Below are 17,858 nucleotides of genomic sequence, written 5' to 3'. Positions count from 1 at the left end.
GTCAAAGGTGAGCAATATGGCAATGGCTAAGGCAAAAGGTCAATAATCATAATATATTTAGACTAAAAGCTCTAACCTGAAAAGTTGAGAGTGGGAGTGGAACTTCGAAATAAGTGCACAAAACAATTGATAAGTGAGTTTTTAAAAAGGGACAAAAGAATAACTAATATGTGGCAAGTGTCGTAATACATGGAAGTGTTGAAATAAAGTTTAAGATCAAATTTGAGACTAAGTCTAAAGCAACTCTAAGATCGAGTTCAAAATTAAGTTTGGGATTGAGTCCAAAATTAAATCTAGAATCAAGTCTATGACCAAATCCAAGATTGGATTTAAAACCAAGTCTGAGACCATATATAAGACCAAGTCCAAGGTTTGATATATTTAGAGATAAACATATCATAAAGTGGGTTGAAAGCCCAAAACAATCTTCTCCCAAACTTTAAGGGGTTTAGTAAATCCCTATAGGATAATAGGGGGAGCATTCCAAAGAATTAATATAACTAGAAAATGTTATTTCTATATAGTGGCTAATGATGTAAACATTAAGGAATCCAAGGTTAGAGTGAACATTAATGAACAAGTTAAATGATTTTGTGAAATGTTTAATAGTTAGCTTTAACTCCTCTAAAATATTGAATAGTCAATGCTCTTAATCTAAATGTGGGTGGCATTATTGGATACTTTGCATGGCTTATTAGAACTTTGCTTTAGCTACCGTTTGAAAAATTAATGGGATTTATTAGATAGGTTTTTGAGCCCTATATCAATAGATTTGACAAACATTGTTGTGAATAGAAAGGGACTTAATGGGGATCAAAGAAGGAATACTAAAGAGTGTTCCCTCATATCTTGAGGTATTATAAAGATGCTAAAGAGTGATTATAAAATAAAAATGTAAATTTGAATCAAATTAAATCTTTAGACCATTTTATATTATACCTTTTCTTTGGAACTTCCTAAGGTGTTGATATACTAACTATTAGCTTCTTTTTCTTAGACTTATATATTTTTCTTACAGCAAAAGAGTTTTAATTTTCTCTAAGTTATTATATTAATTTAAGTTATTGTTTTTAAGAGTTCTTAGTTTGTGAAATCGAATTCTGCTTAAGTTATCACATATATGTGATGAGATAAAATTAACTTGGAAAACCATTTGTCTAATTCTTCATATTTAATTTTTGGCATATTTGTTTTGGCTGTAGAATTTACTTTTAAATCTACTTGATGATTAGTGTCATTTGAAATTTCTTCAGAAACAATTTAGTACATAAATATGGTTAAATATCTTAAAGTACTTAATCATTGACCAAAATCAAAATCCAGCATACGGGACAGGTAAGCGCTAAAAGTAACGGTGGCGATTGCACCACCTTTCTCCACTTTATTGCTAGACGAGGCAGCGGCGGCAGGCCGACCCACAAACTCCACGTCCTTGTCAAAATTTTCCCTCATTACAAACCCAAAGGTGGTGGCCCCTAAAAAAACACAACGAGGCTTGAAACATATAAAAGAGAGGCAAGCATTATTTTTTGCTTTTTGCTTCCTGGTCCATGCAGCGTACACGTATACCTGTAAAGCGCCGGCGCCCTCCAATCCTCACCGTTGCTGCCGAGAAATCTGACGCCTGCGGCGCTAATCACCCGCTAATGCTAATAAACCCCACCTCGGTTAGCACAAATCCTATTTGTTTTCCCGAAGGGTGGCGGTGGCACACAGCAGTCGTTGGCCCGCGGCTAATTGTGATTAGCCTTTAATCTCACCTTAAGCCACCATGGATTGGACCGCTGGGGGGAAATAATTTCCACCACCCAAGTCGGTTTTGTACATTTTAACCCTCATTGTTCTTCTTTTTGCCGTTTTTTTTCTCAATCTTTTTTTTTTTGCTTACCTTTTGGGCTCTCTCTCTCCCATTGTTTGCCCTTTTTTTTTTCGTGTTAGAGTTGAAAGTCGTGCATCTCACTCTTACTTAGAGAGTTAGGCTATCAACTCAAAGAGAGAGGAGAGAGTTGGGTTGGGTTTCTTCTTTCTTTCTCTTTCTTTCTATTAAGTGGTGTGCCCCCGTGTGCGTGTGCGTGAGTTTAAGCGTCCACCACCACCACCATCCATGGCGTCGAGGGTGGTGCGCTAGTCCCCTCGCTTCGTTTAGCAAAAGGTGGCAAGCAAAGATTTGGAGGCTTTTGGGGCCGCCGCTCTCGCCGATTCCAGCGATTGGGGAACTGGGCTGTGCTCGCCGCCGCGCCTCGCAAGGTTTAGCGCCGACCCATTTGCTCGGCCGCCTCCATTGAATCCCAGGGAATGCTCCAAAACGCTACACGGGTAAGTCTCTCTTCTTTCTTGCTGCCTGCGCTTGGGCTTTCTTTCTCTGCGTCTATCTGGGGGAGAGGTTTTTTTTTTTCTTCGTGTTCTTGGTTGGAGGAGAAAGAGGAATAGAGGTGCTTGTGTTTGACTAGGAGAGCGAGAAGAAGAGGGGGATTTTTTTTGCGCGGTCCATCTTGTGGAGCTGGAGCTGCAAGGAAGAAGACGAAGAGGAGGCGGCGGTGGTTCTTGTAAGTTGACTTTTTCCGGAGCTCCGTGGGGGCCGGATTGATTGATTGATTGACGGGGGTGGCTGGTTGGCTGGCTGGTTTTTATCGGTGCCACCTTTCTCGATGATTCGTTTCATCCCGGTGTGTGCGTGTTTGCAGCTAGAGCGCTAGGACACATCCAGGGGGGAGCTTTGGATTTGGAGCAAAGGGGAAGAACAGTGGTAGGACAGTAGCTCGGGGACAAACTAGCCGCGGGGAAGGGATCCAGGAAAGCTTGGAGCTTACGGCGTGAACAGGAAGGACGGGTGCGTAGAAATCGAGCTTTTGCTTTGGTGGAGGGCCGGGAAGGAGAAAAGCTGTGCTGCTACAAGTCGATTCGAGGGTGGGACTAGCTTTACTGTCGTTTTGGTGGAGACTTTGAAAGAGCTTTAGCTGGAGGCCATGGTCAGCATTCGAAAACGAAAGCACCTGAGTGGTAAGTGTTTCTATTGCTTCAAAGCTCATATCTTACTTGTTTCCTGTGTGTGTGTTCTATCAGAGAAATGTAGGCTGCAGCAAGCTTCCAACAAGTGTAGTGAAAATGTGGAGCCTCTGGCGCTGGCCATGTATCGGCCGGATGGAACAGACGTAAGTTTCCATCACTTTCTTCTCTTCGTTTCCAGTTTCAAGTTCTAAGAGGCTATGCCTTCGTAGTTGCAGGAGTACATAGGCAAGCCACCACCTCTCGCTTTCAAAACCCCCTTCAAAGGTATCTCTCGCTACTGCTTTTCTAGTTTGCTCGGCTTGAGATATCCTTGGTTTTTGGCAGACAAGGAGCTCAAGAAGCGAAAGCTACACCGGAGGAAGCAAGTGAATAACCAGGAGCCGTGCATGTTGCGGGGAGTTTACTTCAAGAACTTGAAGTGGCAGGCTGCCATCAAAGTTGGGAAGAAACAAGTCCATCTGGGAACCGTCAACACCCAAGAAGAGGCTGCTCATCTCTACGACAGGTAAAGAGTTTTTCATAGCTCTTCGTTTCGTTTCGTCGTTTCTTATCTTTGTCTGGCATTAGAGCTGCTTATATGTGTGGAAGGGAGCCAAACTTCCAACTCACAGACGAAGAGAAACAAGAGCTACAATCGTTCGAGTGGGAAGAGTTTTTGGCACTCACTCGCAAGGCAATTGCTCACAAGAGTAAGCCTTTCTCCCTTCTTCACTTGGTTTTACGCATGAAGAGCAGAGTTTCTAACGTTGTTTTTGTTTCGCAGAGATGCAAAATAAGCTCGAGGCTCAAATGCGTAGAAGGCAAGCCGCCATGGCCGTCAAGACGGAGCAAAGTTGAATGGATGAAAGAGAGAGCACACGTCCATTCTTTGATTCGTTTTCCTTGCCTTGGGTTTGTATACTAGATCCACAGCTAGAGAAGAAGGAAAAGCTGGAGAGAGGAAGGGAAATGGATGGTTTTTGTTGTAGAGCGATAGATGATCCTAGCATTGTGTACTAAAAGGAACTCAAGAGGTTGGATCCACAAAAAATCTAGTCTTTCTTTTCTATGGGTTGATTTCTCTATGGAATGGCATCATGCTGGAGCTCTTCTCGCCAGGATGGAGGAACCATCTTCATATTCCGGCCGGAAAAGAATCCGGGAAGCCTCGACAAAAGAGGGAGTGGCGTTGAGCATTCCAGCTCTCCTCTCGGCGCTCAAGGTATGTGCTCGCTCCAGAGATTTAGAGGGCGGGAGGAGAATCCATGGCGAGGTTTCCAGAGACGCTGCGGCATCGTCGGACACTTACGTTGCAAACTCGCTCGTTTCCATGTATGCCAAGTGTGGGAGCATGGTTGATGCTCGAAAGATTTTCGAAACCAATCCTCGCAAGAGCGTCGTCTCGTGGAACGCTCTCATACTTGGGTACGCCGAGAATGGCGATGCCAAGCAAGCTCTCGATCTCTTCACGCAAATGGAAAGCTCGGGCCTGGAGAGATCCTGTCGCCCAAACCGAGTGACTTATCTCGCAGCTCTCAAGGCCTGTGCCAACCTCGCGTCGAGAGAGCGAGGAAAATCCACCGAGTGTTTGGAGATTGGACGAAGAATCCACTCCCAGCTCGTCGAATCCGGACTGGAGCTCCATACTTTTGTGGCAAGCACGCTCATCGACACGTATGGGAAGTGTGGGAGCATGGTTGACGCGAGGAGCGTCTTCGATCGAATGAAAACGCAGGATGTTGTGTCGTGGAGCTCCATGATTCTGGGATACGCCGAGAGTGGCCGTGGAGACACTGCTCTGGAGCTCCTGGAGAGAATGCGAGACGATGGAGTTCGCCCAAACGCGGTGACTTACCTTGCAGCTCTCAAGGCCTGCGCCAACTTTCCAGGAGATCTTTCGAAAGCTCGAGACGTTCACTCGGGGATTCTAAGGTCCGGCAGCGAGTCCAACGGATTCGTGGCGAACGCTCTGGTCGATCTCTATGGAAAAGTCGGCAGCATGACCCAAGCTCAGCTTGTTTTCGATGGAATCGCGATCGCCCACGACGACGCCGCATCGTGGAACGCGCTGATTCTCGGCTATGCCGAGGGTGGCGACGAAGAACAGGCCTTGGAGACGTTTGAGTCGATTGAAAGGCTCGAGAGAAGCAACGCTGTGACTTACCTCGCAGCGCTCAAGGCCTGTGTAAACTTGGCAGGAAAGAGCCCGAGTTCCAGTCCGAGCTCTTCGAGCCCGAGTTCCACCAGTCCGAGCTCCAAATCTATGAAACTTTCATGCCTGAGAAGGGGACAAGCTATCCATTCACAACTGAAGAACATTGGACAAGACCACCATCTCTTTCTCTCGAGCACTCTCATCGATCTCTATGGAAAGTGTGGGAGCGTGGAGGAAGCCAAGACCGTGTTTGATTCCATGGATCTCCGCGACGTTTTCGCGTGGACAGCCATGATCTCCGCCTACGTCGAGGGTGGCGAGAACGAGCAAGCTCTCGCCCTCTTCGCTCGAATGGAGCTCGCGCAAATCCCAGCCCCTCTGAGCCCAGTGACTTATCTCACAGCGCTCAAGGCCTGCGCGAACCTGGGAGCTCTGGCGGCGGGAAGATCGATCCACGCGAAGATCTGCCGGCGAGGATTCGAGAGCGAGCTGCTAGTGACCACCGCACTGATCGATTTCTACGGGAGATCCGGGAGCTCGCGCGACGCGGAGGCGGTATTTGATGCCGCGGCTGCCGCTAGAGACCTCGCGATGTGGAACGCTCTCGTGGGAGCTCACAGCCACCAAGGCAAGATCGATCGCGTGCTGGATTCCCTCCAGGGGATGGAAGCCGAGCAGGGCCTCCGACCAAACCGAGTGACCTTCGTTTCGATTCTCGCGGCGTGCGGCCACGCCGGGCTCGTCGACCAAGGGCGACAGTTCTTCCGCGAAATGCGGGACGTGTACGGCATTGTCCCCTCCGAGGAGCACATTAGCTGCGTCGTGGATCTCCTTTGTCGGGCGAATCGATTGGACGAGGCGGTGGGGATGTTGGAATGCCAGCGGCCGAGGCCGGGATTTGTGACGCTCATGGGCGCGCTGGGCGGATGCCGCAAGTGGGGAAATGCCCGCGTCGCGAGGGCGGTGTTTGATCTCATTCTGGGGCTTGAAATCCCGGAGGAAGATCGAGCTGCGGCAACTTTGCTCATGGCTAGCGTTTGTGGAGAAGCCTAGATATCCATTACAGCTTCTCGTTTTCAAAGACATCTGGTAAACCATTATAGAGTTTCAGGCAAATGCCCGACCAGGCATTTGTGAAAGAACTCTAGGTGGCAACTTTGTGTTGAATCTCGCAGTGCTGCTACCTCCATACTTCCGGGATAAGCTGCCCATCCAGAGATAAGACAGTCAAGGCTTGAAGGTTTTTGTCTCAACTATGAATGCCGCGAAAACTTCAAGCCGTATGAGATAGTTTAGCGGTCCAAGTTCGACAACTATAAATCAGATGATCGCAATTGCCCTCCCTCAACTTTCCAATGCTATCACCGAAATCTTGTCACGTTCTTCCACTCTTGCTAGTTCTCATGACAGCGGCAGCAGAAGCAAAGACCGTGAAGATCTTTAATCGCTCTGAGTCGGATCTATCGCTCCACTGCCGATCCAAGCAGAACGATTTGGGGGCACAGACGCTCAAGCCCAAGGATTCATTCGGCTGGCCATTCGGTGATCGATGGGTTGGAAACACGCTCTTTTGGTGTGACTTCTCCTTGGATGGTAAGTCATTCCAGTTCCATGCTTACGACCAAAAAAAGAGCTCCAATTACGAGCAGATCGAGTGGTATCTTTTGGACTTTGCTTTGTTTGGCACTGGTTGGCACCAAGAAACCAGGAAATGGTATGTTCCAGTTGTGGAGTTTGAGTGGTAAAAACTAATGTCATGTAATAGTTCTATTATAAAAGATTAAGAACAATGAGCTGGCTGTGGAAGAGAAATCTCGTATAATCGGGTTAAGTTCTTTGATGGGTTACTCGTCGATAAAAACTCATGAATCGAGCTTGCGGGGCTTGGAGCTTCTGTGTAATATATGAGCGGCTCCACAAGTGGCGCCAATCCACTGTGGCCTCTCCAAGCCCAGCGAGAGAGCGCTCATGAATGGGCAACATTTTGGCGGAAAAGCTCGACATCCTTGTAAAGAAGTTTTGAAGTTCTTGCCGCTTGTGTCCCCTTACTTAGGCGGAAAGCTCGACAACGAAGTTTTTGCCTCGAGTAAATCCGCTTTCTTCTCGCGTTAGTTTGTCTCGATTGATGGATTATGATTGAGATGTAAACAACGTAGGAAACAATGTGAGGAAGCGATCCAGGCTTTGTCCCAAGTGTTTCTCCAGGTAAGCAACGTAGGACACAATGTGAGGAAGAAATCCACCGCCCAGGACATGTCCGCCGTCTTCTTCTATTTCACGCCTGTCGTCCAAACCGAGTCCGCAGCTCCAACCTCGTGTCAAGGAAAATTGCTGTTTCTCATCGGCGCGACGGGATTTATGACGCTCATGAGCGCGCTGAGCGGATGCCGCAAGTGGTAAAATGGAGGGCGGTGTTCGGTCTCATTCTGGGGCTTGAAATCTCGGTGAGCTACCGATGGACTTTCTTCTCTCGCTTGTGCTTGATCACTGTCACACCATTGTCCTCAAAAGAAGCCCCGGGTCGCCAGTCGGGAACCAAGCCACGATTGCCGCATCAATCATTTCAGCGATGGTTGTAACATCCTGGTCTGAGAGGTCGAGTTAGGCAAGCCATGAGAAAAGTTGCCGCAGCTTGAAATGGTTAGCTTAGCTAGTTCGTAAAGGGCATTAGGGTTCTGGTTGGTTTTACAGGTGGCAACCGTTCTGGATCTCACGAAGGAAAAGGAGAGGATGAATCGACCTCGCGCTTGGAGGACATGTACGAGAAGAGGGGCGTCTCTCGAGAGGAGGTGTGGAAGCAACTGGACGCGCTGCTCGAGCAATGGAAAGACGACATTGTCCAGTTCCACTTCAACGTAAGTTTCACTCAGCGAGATCGAGTGGGCTTTAGTCTTTTCTTCCAGGGGCTTACAACGCTCTTTAGCCTGGGCGAGCTCAAGTTTGATCTACACAAGCCCCGCTTCCGGAAGATCTACCGAGGAACACAATGCAACTTCTACAACTTGGTGATCGAGGATGGGTTCTTGGTGCATGCCTCGATTCACGTAGCCGAGGGTCACTACTACGGGCCGGAGAAGATCGCCGAGGCCTTCCGTGCGAGCTTGGCTACCCAGAAAACGGCAGTGCTGCTTCCTCCATACCTTGATCCAGATTCCAATCCAATCCTTGAGGACGATATTATCTTCCAGGAGAAGCTGTCCGTCCAGAGATGAGACGATCAAAGCTTGAAGGTTCTTGTGTCTATGGACAAAAGAAAAGATACGAACTTTAAACTACATGAGATAGTTTTGCGGTCCAAGGTTTGATATTTTGGACTAGTATAAATCAAATGATCACGAGTGTCCTCCCTGAACTTTCCAATGCTATCACCGAAATCTTTTTGTTCTTGCCCTCTTGCTAGTTCTCATAGCAGCAGGAGGAGCAAAGACCGTCACGATCTTTAATTGCTCTAAGTTTGATCTATTTCTCCACTGCCGATCCGCGCAAAACGATTTGGGGGCACAGAAGATCAAGCCCAAGGCTTCATTCGGCTGGCCATTCGGCGATCGAGTGTTCGGAAACACGCTCTTTTGGTGCGACGTCTCCTTGAATGGCAAGTCACGCTCGTTCAATGCTTATGACCAAAAAAAGAACTATGATTACGGTCCCCTCGAGTGGTATGTCTTAGACTTTGCTTTGTTTAACACTGGTTGGGACTTGGGCTACAAGTATTGGTATGTTCCAGTTGTGGAATCTGAGTGGTAAAATGTAGCCTTAAAACACATGTAATTAGCTACTATAATAGAAAGATCTTGAGCTTTCAGGTGTCCTTCTTCCATGCGGACACGAGGCAGCACAAATCACTGTGGCCAAAAACAGAGAGAGAAGTTTGGTATTTCGATTTGCAATGGATTCCTCTTCCCAGCGATGGAGCCTGAGCGGCAAGAGCGCCCTCGTCACGGGAGGGACTCGTGGAATCGGGTAAGTTCTTTGATGGGGCTGATTGTCTCAACTCCATCCGAAAAGAAATGGAAAGTCTGGATCACACCCGTGATACAGGCGATCGATTGTGGAGGAGCTTGCCGGGCTTGGAGCTTCCGTGTATACATGCTCGCGCTCCGAGCAGAACTTGAACGAGCGGCTCCAGGAGTGGCGTCAATCCAACCTCGACGTCCATGGCTCCACCTGTGATCTTTCCAACCCCAGCGGGAGAGAAGAACTCGTGAAGCTTGTGGCCCAACACTTCGGCGGAAAGCTTGACATCCTTGTAAGAGTTTTTGCCGCGAAGAAATCCACTTTCTTCTCATGTAGAGCTCTTAATTTGTCTGGTGTTTGATTGATCTTTATCTTGGTATTTCTCCAGGTAAACAACGTAGGGACCAATGTGCGGAAGCAATCCACGCTCGACTACACCACCGAGGACATATCTACAGTTTTCTCCACAAACTTCGAGTCGGCCTTTCACATATCGCAATTGGCTCATCCTTTGCTCAAAGCCGCTGGAAACTCCAGCCTGGTTTTCATCTCCTCGGTGGCCGGAGTGGTGGCCATCGCCACGGGAGCACTCTACGCAGCCACCAAAGGTACGAGCAAAAGATTCCATTCAAAAGCTTTTACGTGATCGAGATCACAGGTGCCATGAATCAAATCACCAAGAACTTGGCGTGCGAGTGGGCTCAAGATGGGATCCGCGTCAATGCAGTGGCGCCGTGGTACATCAAAACGGACCTGGTTGAAGAGGTGATAAAAAAGATCTAGTGTTTTTTGTAAGTTCTTATTGCTTGGTTGTTTAGATTTTGGCAAAGCCCGGCTATGAAGCTGCTGTTTTGGATCGAACGCCCGCAAGACGAGTTGGAGAGCCTCGTGAAGTGGCTGCTGTTGCTGCGTTCCTGGCATTGCCGGCTTCGTCCTATGTTACTGGACAAGTGATTTGTGTTGATGGGGGATTTACTGTCTATGGTTTCTCTCTTCCTCATTAAATTCCCTTTCACATAATGAAGATTTTGTTAATGGTTTCATGGTGTAGTTGGTTATCACGTCAGTCTAACACACTGAAGGTCTCCAGTTCAAACCTGGATGAAGCCACATGTGAAAGCACTCTTTTCCCTTGTGGGTTCAACGGCATATGCCCAAGGAAGGCATTTGTTGATGGTATAGTGTGGTTAGTTATCACTGTCTTGTCTTTGATATTGACAGCCTCAAATTCAAACCTGTATGAAGCTATAAGTTAAAGCTTTGTTTTTACTTGTGAGTTAGGCACAATAGCAAATGCCAAGGAAAGGCAAGGCATGTTTTGATGGTTTCATGGGGTTATCAAAACATTGAAGGTCTTCAAACCTGGATGAAGCCACATGTTAAAGCTTTTTTTTTTCCCTTTGATTTTTACTTGTGATTTAGGACAACAGGAAAGGCATTTGCTGATGGTTTCATGGTGTAGTGACACACTGAAGGTCTCCAGATGAAGCTTGATTTTACTTGTGGGTTATGACAACTACAAATGCCCATAAAAGTTATTTGTTGATGGTTCAATGTTTCATGGAAGACCTCCAGTTCAAACCTGGATGAAGCCAATTGCCAGAAGCACTTTCTTTACTTTCATTTTACTTGTGGGTTAACTACAAATGCCCAAAACAGGTATCTGGTGAAGTTGGTCATCACGACACATTGAAGGTCTGTAACCTGGACGAAGCAACGTAATATCTTTCATTTTGCTTGTCCAAGCGAATACCCAAGAAAGACATTTGGTGATGGTTTTATGGTGTAATTGGTCAGTCTTACACATTGAAGGTCTCTAGCATGAAGCCAATTTAAAAGGCCTTTCTTTTCTTTTATTTTACTTGTGCGTTAGGGACAATAGCAATGCCCAGGAAAGGCAATGCATTTCGTGATCGTTTCATGGTGTAATTGGTCATCACACCAGTCTCATACACTTGAAGGTCTCGGATGAAGCCACATGTTAAAGCATTTTCTTTCCTTTGATTTTACTTGTCAATAACAAATGCCTGGAAGAGGCATTTGCTGATGTTTTCATGGTGTAGTTGGTCATCACGTTATTGAAGGTCTCTAGTTCATACCTCTTTCTTTGCCCTAAATTGAGCGCACAGAAGGCTTCAGAACTGGAATCTTTTCTTTCATTTTACCTGTGGGATTGCTAATGGTTTCATGTTGCAATTGGTCAGTTCATAAAATCTAGCTGTTGTCTTTTACGGAAGGTCTCCAGTTCGATCCTTTTCTGAATGGGATCCCTTTCCCAGCGATGGAGCTTGAGCGGCAAGAGCGCCCTCGTCACGGGAGGAACACGGGGAATCGGGTAGGCTCTTTCATGTAGATGGTCTCAAATCCACCCAAAAAAAATTTGGATGACACCCAGGCGAGCGGTTGTGGAGGAGCTTGCGGGCCTTGGAGCTTCCGTGTATACATGCTCGCGCTCCGGGCAGAGCTTGAGCGAGCGGCTCCAGGAGTGGCGCCAATCCAACCTCGACGTCCATGGCTCCACTTGTGATCTCTCCAACCCCAGCGAGAGAGAAGCACTCATGGGCCTTGTGTCCCAACACTTTGGTGGAAAGCTCGACATTCTTGTAAGCACTATCCATCTTTTCTAGATCTCTTGAGCTTCGTCCTTGGTCCTTCTGTTCTGATCAATCTCCTCTTGTCTCCAGGTAAACAACGTTGGAACCAACGTAAGAAAGCCTACGCTGGAGTACACTGGCGAGGACGTCTCCACGGTTTTCTCCACAAACTTCGACTCCGCCTTTCACACATCGCAATTGGCTCACCCATTGCTCAAAGCCGCTGGAAACTCCAGCCTGGTTTTCATCTCCTCGGTGGCCGGAGTGGTGGCCATCTCCACGGGCGTACTCTACGCAGCCACCAAAGGTAGATACGAGCAAAAGGATAACTTCCATACATCTTCTACCTTCTAACAGGTGCCATGAATCAAATCACCAAGAACTTGGCGTGTGACTGGGCTCAAGATGGGATCCGTGTCAATGCAGTGGCCCCATGGTACATCAAAACTGATCTTGCGCAACAGGTGCCAAGCTCTAGTAGAAAGTTCTTAAAGTTTTTCGTTAGTTCTTCGAAAGTTCTTCTCAAACTGATTCGACTCGTAGGTTCTGGGCAGGCCCGGCTACGAAGCTGCGGTGGTGGATCGAACGCCCGCGGGACGAGTCGGGGAACCCCACGAAGTCTCCGCGGTTGTAGCGTTCCTGGCAATGCCAGCGTCTTCCTACGTTTCCGGGCAAGTGATCAGCGTTGACGGTGGCTTCACTGTCTATGGATTCTCGCCTCCAAAATCGTGATAGAGAATTCCTGGATTAGATCATCAAGGAAGAGCGAAAATGTTAAAGATGGACGAAAGTCCTTTGCTGGGTTGACCGAATGGGTTGACCCGGTCAAACTGCCCAGTCAAGCGTCAGCATCTTGTCACTGCTGGATCACACCCTCTGTGTCTGAGATTGACAGGTAGCTCCACGCCACACGATCCCAAGAAACGAGGCGAAAAAGCAATTTCCATGGTGTAAATCGCACAGTAAAAAAAGAGGAATCGCGCCACAAGGGCGAGCAAATTTCCGTGGCGGACGAACGAAGAATGCATGTTTATAGATCTCTTTAGTATTCACACCACTGTAAAAATGAAACTCGAAAGCAAGGAATAGATCCTTGGCAGCACAAACAAAGCTCAAATCCATGGCCAATTTCCATCGAGAGGGAGGAATTGGATCGATCTATAGAAACAATGCGAGCGAGAAGAGAAAGGGGACCAAAAACGAAAGGATGTATATGAAAATTCGTCCCCCAGCGAGCGAGCGAGGGAGCGAGGAGGGCGATTTCCATTCTTCTTCTACCAGAATTTGCCACCACGCCTCTTGCAGTTCTTGCTCAGCATCCTCGCCCCGCCCGGCGACGCCGGCGAGCTCACCCGGATCGCGCACCTCACTCTCACGCGGAACCAAAACGTGCTCGCGCTCCCGGTCTTGATCTTGGCCCTCACATTCACGTCCACAACCAGTGGAATGCTGCTGCGATCGACCGACGCTCTCAGGCTGGACGCGGTGGGCTGGGACACTACCACGCCCGATCCACGGATGGGCGCGCTCACCACCGTCACGTTCCTCCTGGGCTGCGTGAATGGAGCGATGGATCCCGCCCCAATCTGCGTGCCCAGGAAGAAGACCCGCGCGTGGATGCCGCCATACTTGATCGTGATGCGCTTGTTTGGATTCTCGGCCCGGATGCCCAGCACGATGTCCGTGTCCACGGATCTAGAGCCGGCGGTGACATTGAGCGCGTTGATCCTCACGTCCTGGACCGTGTACTTGGGCGCCTTGGGGCGGAGGACGAGCCAGATGACGAGCGCCGCGATGCCCAGCGCGAAGATGATCGCCAGGAGCGTGGAGCACAGGCAGCGGCAGCAAAATCCAATCCGGCTCCTGCGCCCCGATGGCCGCTTGCGATTGTCGCCGACCGGGTAGGCATTCGGGACGTAGTAGGCGCCGTTGAGCTTCTGCTGCTGGGGAGGCCTGTTTAGCTCCGCCATAGCCACCCAAGAACACTAGCAAAGGCAAAAAACAGAGCACCAGCTCCAACCCAGATCAATCCGCGGCGGAAACGCGAAATTGGACGCTGCCCACTTCAAATCTGGCAGAGAGAGGGCAATTGCGGCCCTGGATTGAGAGAATCGAGCGGGAGAAGCGGAGAATTGGGGGCTAGACGAGACAAAGAGCGCCAAGAGGGAGAGAAGAAAAAGAGAGGGATGCTCTGTTTTTATGCTTTCCGGGAAGAAACAGCAACACGTCTACCTACATCGCAGAGCGATTGTGTCGTACGCGTTGGTGCCGGAGAATATGCCCCGGGATTTGGAAACGGTCGCCACAACGTCGCTTCCGCGATGGCGATTTGGCAACAAGATGGAGGCGAAAAGAGATCCCAGCCGTTGGAAACCTCCGCCGTTGGATGTCGCGCCTTCTTCTTCTTTAAAAAGGAGTTTGCTGGCGTTGGCTTTTCGTCTCGTAAGTTTCGCGCGATCGTCTTCCGCGTGAAACTTGTCGATCGATCGACACGCGCTGCCTGCTTTACTACTGCTGGCAGTTTAATCAATCCAATCTAGCTGAGACATTCCCGTAGAAAAGAATGAAAGAACTCTACGAAGCTAGAGCAAAACACGCTACCTGGATGGATGGACGAGAGAGTAGAGTCCTATTTGAAGCTCCTGTCTCCTTTCGAAACAGGATGATTAGAATGTACATTCCCGACCGACGAGGATGGACCCCCCAAAAAAATATCATCTAGGCCGTGGCCACCAAAAGCAGAAGCACGACCACAAATCTCTCTGCATCGATAGAATATCAAACACGACGTTAGCCACTGTAGAAACATCGCTGTGAAGAAGAAGTAACAAAAAGAGAAAGAAGGCAAACGATGCAAAGCAAAACCAGGCAGTCACAAACTTCCAACTTACAGCTCTTCCTGCGTTTTTGAGCTGGAGTTTTTTCGCCTGCGCAGCCCTGGCTTTCGGATGACCCGACAAACCATCAAACACTTCCACCCCCGTGTGCTGCCCGTCCCGTCACCCACGCTACAAATCCAAGTCCAGTATCCGATAGAACGCGTCGTGGTTGACAATGATACTTCCTTGGAAATCCGGCTCGGACGGACCACACCGGCTGCTCGTCCGCGACAGCACCTTGTTTTTGATCGACGGAGTCAAGTGATCCACACATATCCGCTGCCTCCTGTTTGCTGCCTGCTGTAACCATTTTGCCTTCCCTGTCCCCTTTAGACTCTCCCTACTGTACCGAGTGAAAAACTCTACCACGGACCAATCCTCACTGCCCGGCTGCTTATCCGGACTGCCATTTCTACTTAAGCGTCCCTCAGGCAGCTTTTCTCCGCCTGTGATCTCCTGCACGCAGCACCCATGGTTCCATTCAAAACGAGTTGGCAAAAAGCAAAAGCTAAAAGAGCAAGCAGCGCGGTTCTTTCACAAGGTTCAGCGTTACCCCCTATCTACTACGCCTATCCTCCTGCCTGCTCTTCTCCTGGCCCTGTTTACTACATTCTCACGTCTTTCCTGCCCTGTTCCACTAGCCTTAGCTCGTCGACAATCCAGGCTGTAGCTCAGCTGAAACTTTGTCTTGCCAGAGAAATGCCACAACATGAATAAGAAAGACAAAGAAGCAAGCATGCACAACATGCACAGCACCACCACAGACCCAGGAACCAGGAAGAAAGACTCTCTGATGGAACGTCTAGCCAAAGTATGTAAAGTCCCCCTCCTCCGATGCAGGAAATGCATCTCCCCACCCATTAGTTTCATGATGAAACACCATGAGGCCATGGGATTGGTTTCTCCAAGCCCACATCCACCTGGGTTACCGGTCAATAGATGCAGTCTAAAGGGAAAGAGTAGTGGACGTACCTTGGAAGGGATGTAGTCGTTCGGCCTCGCGTCCGGCTTTGAGCATGGCATGCACATTTTCGAAGCGCAGTTTGACAACGTCGCTATGTCGCAGATTTGTCCAGTTCCCATGATCCCCAGCTTCGACCTCAGCGACTGGTTTTCGTCTTTCAGGCGAGACACTTCTTTCTGGAGTTGTGTTATGACCTGCGAAACATAAACACGTCAGTAAGTTTCCCTGTCGGAAAGGATGTCATACGTACCCTGTCTTTCTCGTCCATCTTCACAGATGGAATGTTGACAATCTGCTTCGCGCAAGTGGCGTAATGCAGGGTGCTCAACGTTTGATCGACAACGGTTGTTGCCGGAGAAACACAAGCAATCATAAGTCCCAGGCTGCTGCCTCCCAAACTCTCCATTATAAGCTTCGTCAACATGCTCTCCCTGCATTGCCAAAATGCGTAAGCTCGAGCTAATTCACATTACAAACACATCCAGACCTGTATGGTACTATCTCCTCCTTCTTACCCTCCGATAAAGCTGAGATAACCTGTACATTGAGCATTAACTCGAATGGCTCGATAAACGCGTCAAGATTACCTTGCCAAGCGTAAAAAGCGACCGGTTTATGCTTCCCGTCTCTTTCAGCATGTCGCCGGAGCTTTTTGTTTTCTTCAACCTTTCACTTCCGGCCAAATCAACAAATAGTAGTCGGCCATGTCTCAGTAGAATTGGCCCATCTCCCATGGAAGATATGGAATCCACGTACAGGGTCATAATACAATGACTCCTGCTGCTATCCTTGTTTTGATTGTGAGAGCCAACCTGTAAAATCCAGAACATTAGAACGATCTAGATTCTTCTTTCAGCTACCTTGCGGTTCTTGGCCCCTTCGTTCACAACAGCAAACACGTCTTCAACAGTCTCGCAATCCACAACAAGAAGGCCTTCAACGTGAAAACCGTCCGACTGGTTCCATCTGACCTCCCTTGGAGAGCACTCCTCCCGCAGTAAATCATGGACCTGTCATTCTTAATTCATTTCGTCACAAAAGGGAGAAACGAGCAAAATGAGAGAAACATACTTGCTCATTGTAGATCTCAAAGTAGGAGGCCCGCAAGGAGTACGTTTTCTGATCATCCAATACGGTTCGTCTTCTGATAGCTTCGAAAATATATCTCACTGAACGAGCAATAACACCACCCTCTGTTATCTTCTCCTTCACGCTACCCTACATTCACATTGAGTGTTAGCTCAACTCCATCGCTCAAAGCTCTTACCTCTTGGCGACCACACATTGTGTAAGTCTTCCCCGAGCCAGTTTGGCCATAAGCCATCACAGTCGACGAGTAACCATCCAGCACCGAGTCCAGCAGCTTCCTCATATTACACTTCTCCATGAGCTTCTCTTGCGTGATGGAGGGACCAAAGCAGCCATCAAACTGCCAAAAATCCCACACACAAGCTTAGCGAATCTTACAAGGTAGAAAGAAAAGAAAAACTTCTTCACACACCTGGAACGTTTTCATGGCCGTATACCCGAAAGATTGCTGGCGATCCACAACCTGACATAGCGTAGCAATTTAGCACAGTGGAGGAGTCCCACTCGTCTCATTCTCCCTTTAACGAAATCTTAGTGAATTTTCCAGTGCCATATAATGTACTCACCAACCTGGATGGTTGTCTCGTCCCTGGACACTTCCACCGCGGACTTTACCCCGGAAGCTATCTCGTCCTTCGCGAGAGGACGAACGCGAACGTATACATGGATATTGCTAGCCTTGTGCTCGGAGTCCGATCCACTCTTTGCCACGCTCGCGGGACTCCTCGGGCTCCTGCTAGTCGGGCTGCGACTAACAGTGGAAGGAGTCACAGCTGCAAAGACCGCAAGAAAAATTCCCATTGATCGAGACCGAAAGGGGGCTAAGAATCGCGAGCTTTACCTTCAATCTCGGGGCGAGAAGGCCGCATGATAATCCGGATTTGCCCCGCGTCGACCTTCATTGCGCTGGTTTTCTGGAGCTCCAGCCGATCCTAGCTGATTCGCCACAGCCGGCGGCGAAGCTCCCACCTGGAACACGGACTAGCGAGGATTCCGCTGCGGAATCCAGCCAAGAACTCACATTGTCAAGACTGCGCTGCCGATTTCTGGGCCGCGCCGAAATCTAGGGCAAAGATCACGAATGGAGCGATCGGACCGGCGAGTGGCGATCGCCGGGACTACTGGCCCCAGTCTTGGAACGAAACCCTCGTTTCCAAGCACCACGGGTCGCGCGCCATGTTGAAGAGACGTTACCTTCGCGTGGCGGCATATTCGTATATTCCTTTCAATCTCGA

General features: G+C 48.8%; 7 protein-coding genes and 1 non-coding gene across 11 annotated transcripts; 6 read left to right on the top strand and 2 right to left on the bottom strand.

Annotated features, from left to right (window-relative positions):
- The first annotated feature begins 1,995 nt into the window (after positions 1-1,995).
- On the top strand, positions 1,996-4,032 carry LOC9656574 (ethylene-responsive transcription factor-like protein At4g13040). Of its 2 annotated transcripts, none has more exons than XM_002980682.2 (7): positions 1,996-2,316; positions 2,685-3,000; positions 3,064-3,152; positions 3,225-3,273; positions 3,334-3,514; positions 3,577-3,698; positions 3,773-4,032. In XM_002980682.2, the coding sequence occupies exons 2-7, from the start codon at positions 2,967-2,969 to the stop codon at positions 3,844-3,846; spliced, it is 549 nt and encodes a 182-aa protein (XP_002980728.1). In that variant the 5' UTR covers positions 1,996-2,316; positions 2,685-2,966; the 3' UTR covers positions 3,847-4,032. The 2 variants fall into 2 exon arrangements, with proteins under 2 accessions (XP_002980728.1, XP_024541504.1); XM_024685736.1 differs by having other exon boundaries at positions 3,219-3,273.
- Positions 4,033-4,065: 33 nt separating this feature from the next.
- LOC112350095 lies at positions 4,066-4,621 on the top strand. The gene is made up of 2 exons (XM_024685737.1): positions 4,066-4,210; positions 4,270-4,621. Exons 1-2 carry the CDS (start codon positions 4,078-4,080, stop codon positions 4,506-4,508), a joined length of 372 nt encoding a protein of 123 aa, XP_024541505.1. The 5' UTR covers positions 4,066-4,077; the 3' UTR covers positions 4,509-4,621.
- Positions 4,622-4,681: 60 nt separating this feature from the next.
- On the top strand, positions 4,682-6,196 carry LOC112350054 (pentatricopeptide repeat-containing protein At2g03380, mitochondrial-like). Its single transcript, XM_024685523.1, has 2 exons — positions 4,682-5,234; positions 5,433-6,196. The coding sequence occupies exons 1-2, from the start codon at positions 4,682-4,684 to the stop codon at positions 6,194-6,196; spliced, it is 1,317 nt and encodes a 438-aa protein (XP_024541291.1).
- A 2,786-nt stretch (positions 6,197-8,982) lies between these two features.
- Positions 8,983-10,138, top strand: LOC112350064 (tropinone reductase homolog At5g06060-like). 2 transcript variants are annotated; one of them, XM_024685566.1, is made up of 5 exons: positions 8,983-9,103; positions 9,182-9,389; positions 9,486-9,705; positions 9,756-9,862; positions 9,916-10,138. In XM_024685566.1, exons 1-5 carry the CDS (start codon positions 9,030-9,032, stop codon positions 10,099-10,101), a joined length of 795 nt encoding a protein of 264 aa, XP_024541334.1. In that variant the 5' UTR covers positions 8,983-9,029; the 3' UTR covers positions 10,102-10,138. The 2 variants fall into 2 exon arrangements, with proteins under 2 accessions (XP_024541334.1, XP_024541335.1); XM_024685567.1 differs by having other exon boundaries at positions 9,182-9,429; positions 9,916-10,032.
- On the top strand, positions 10,134-10,207 carry TRNAV-AAC. Its single transcript has one exon. It is a non-coding gene; the product is annotated as a tRNA-Val (tRNA).
- A 1,018-nt stretch (positions 10,208-11,225) lies between these two features.
- On the top strand, positions 11,226-12,561 carry LOC9655902 (tropinone reductase homolog At5g06060). Of its 2 annotated transcripts, none has more exons than XM_024685568.1 (5): positions 11,226-11,432; positions 11,493-11,700; positions 11,782-11,998; positions 12,049-12,155; positions 12,235-12,561. In XM_024685568.1, exons 1-5 carry the CDS (start codon positions 11,359-11,361, stop codon positions 12,421-12,423), a joined length of 795 nt encoding a protein of 264 aa, XP_024541336.1. In that variant the 5' UTR covers positions 11,226-11,358; the 3' UTR covers positions 12,424-12,561. The 2 variants fall into 2 exon arrangements, with proteins under 2 accessions (XP_024541336.1, XP_024541337.1); XM_024685569.1 differs by having other exon boundaries at positions 11,299-11,432; positions 12,246-12,561.
- Positions 12,562-12,714: 153 nt separating this feature from the next.
- On the bottom strand, positions 12,715-13,869 carry LOC9655901 (NDR1/HIN1-like protein 6). The gene has a single exon (XM_002980545.2). The coding sequence runs from the start codon at positions 13,659-13,661 to the stop codon at positions 12,966-12,968; it is 696 nt and encodes a 231-aa protein (XP_002980591.2). The 5' UTR covers positions 13,662-13,869; the 3' UTR covers positions 12,715-12,965.
- LOC9655900 (kinesin-like protein KIF3A) lies at positions 13,870-17,824 on the bottom strand. Its single transcript, XM_024685564.1, has 13 exons — positions 17,465-17,824; positions 17,194-17,396; positions 17,036-17,086; positions 16,802-16,963; positions 16,606-16,752; positions 16,395-16,544; positions 16,122-16,346; positions 16,022-16,071; positions 15,785-15,965; positions 15,543-15,728; positions 14,583-15,026; positions 14,293-14,453; positions 13,870-14,231 (listed from the first exon to the last, which is right to left on the bottom strand). The coding sequence occupies exons 1-11, from the start codon at positions 17,523-17,525 to the stop codon at positions 14,700-14,702; spliced, it is 1,743 nt and encodes a 580-aa protein (XP_024541332.1). The 5' UTR covers positions 17,526-17,824; the 3' UTR covers positions 13,870-14,231; positions 14,293-14,453; positions 14,583-14,699.
- Positions 17,825-17,858: the final 34 nt, after the last annotated feature.

This window comes from Selaginella moellendorffii, unplaced genomic scaffold (genome assembly GCF_000143415.4).
Source record: "Selaginella moellendorffii unplaced genomic scaffold, v1.0 SELMOscaffold_45, whole genome shotgun sequence".
Lineage (NCBI taxonomy): Eukaryota > Viridiplantae > Streptophyta > Lycopodiopsida > Selaginellales > Selaginellaceae > Selaginella > Selaginella moellendorffii.
This window is presented reverse-complemented; position numbering and strand designations above follow the sequence as displayed.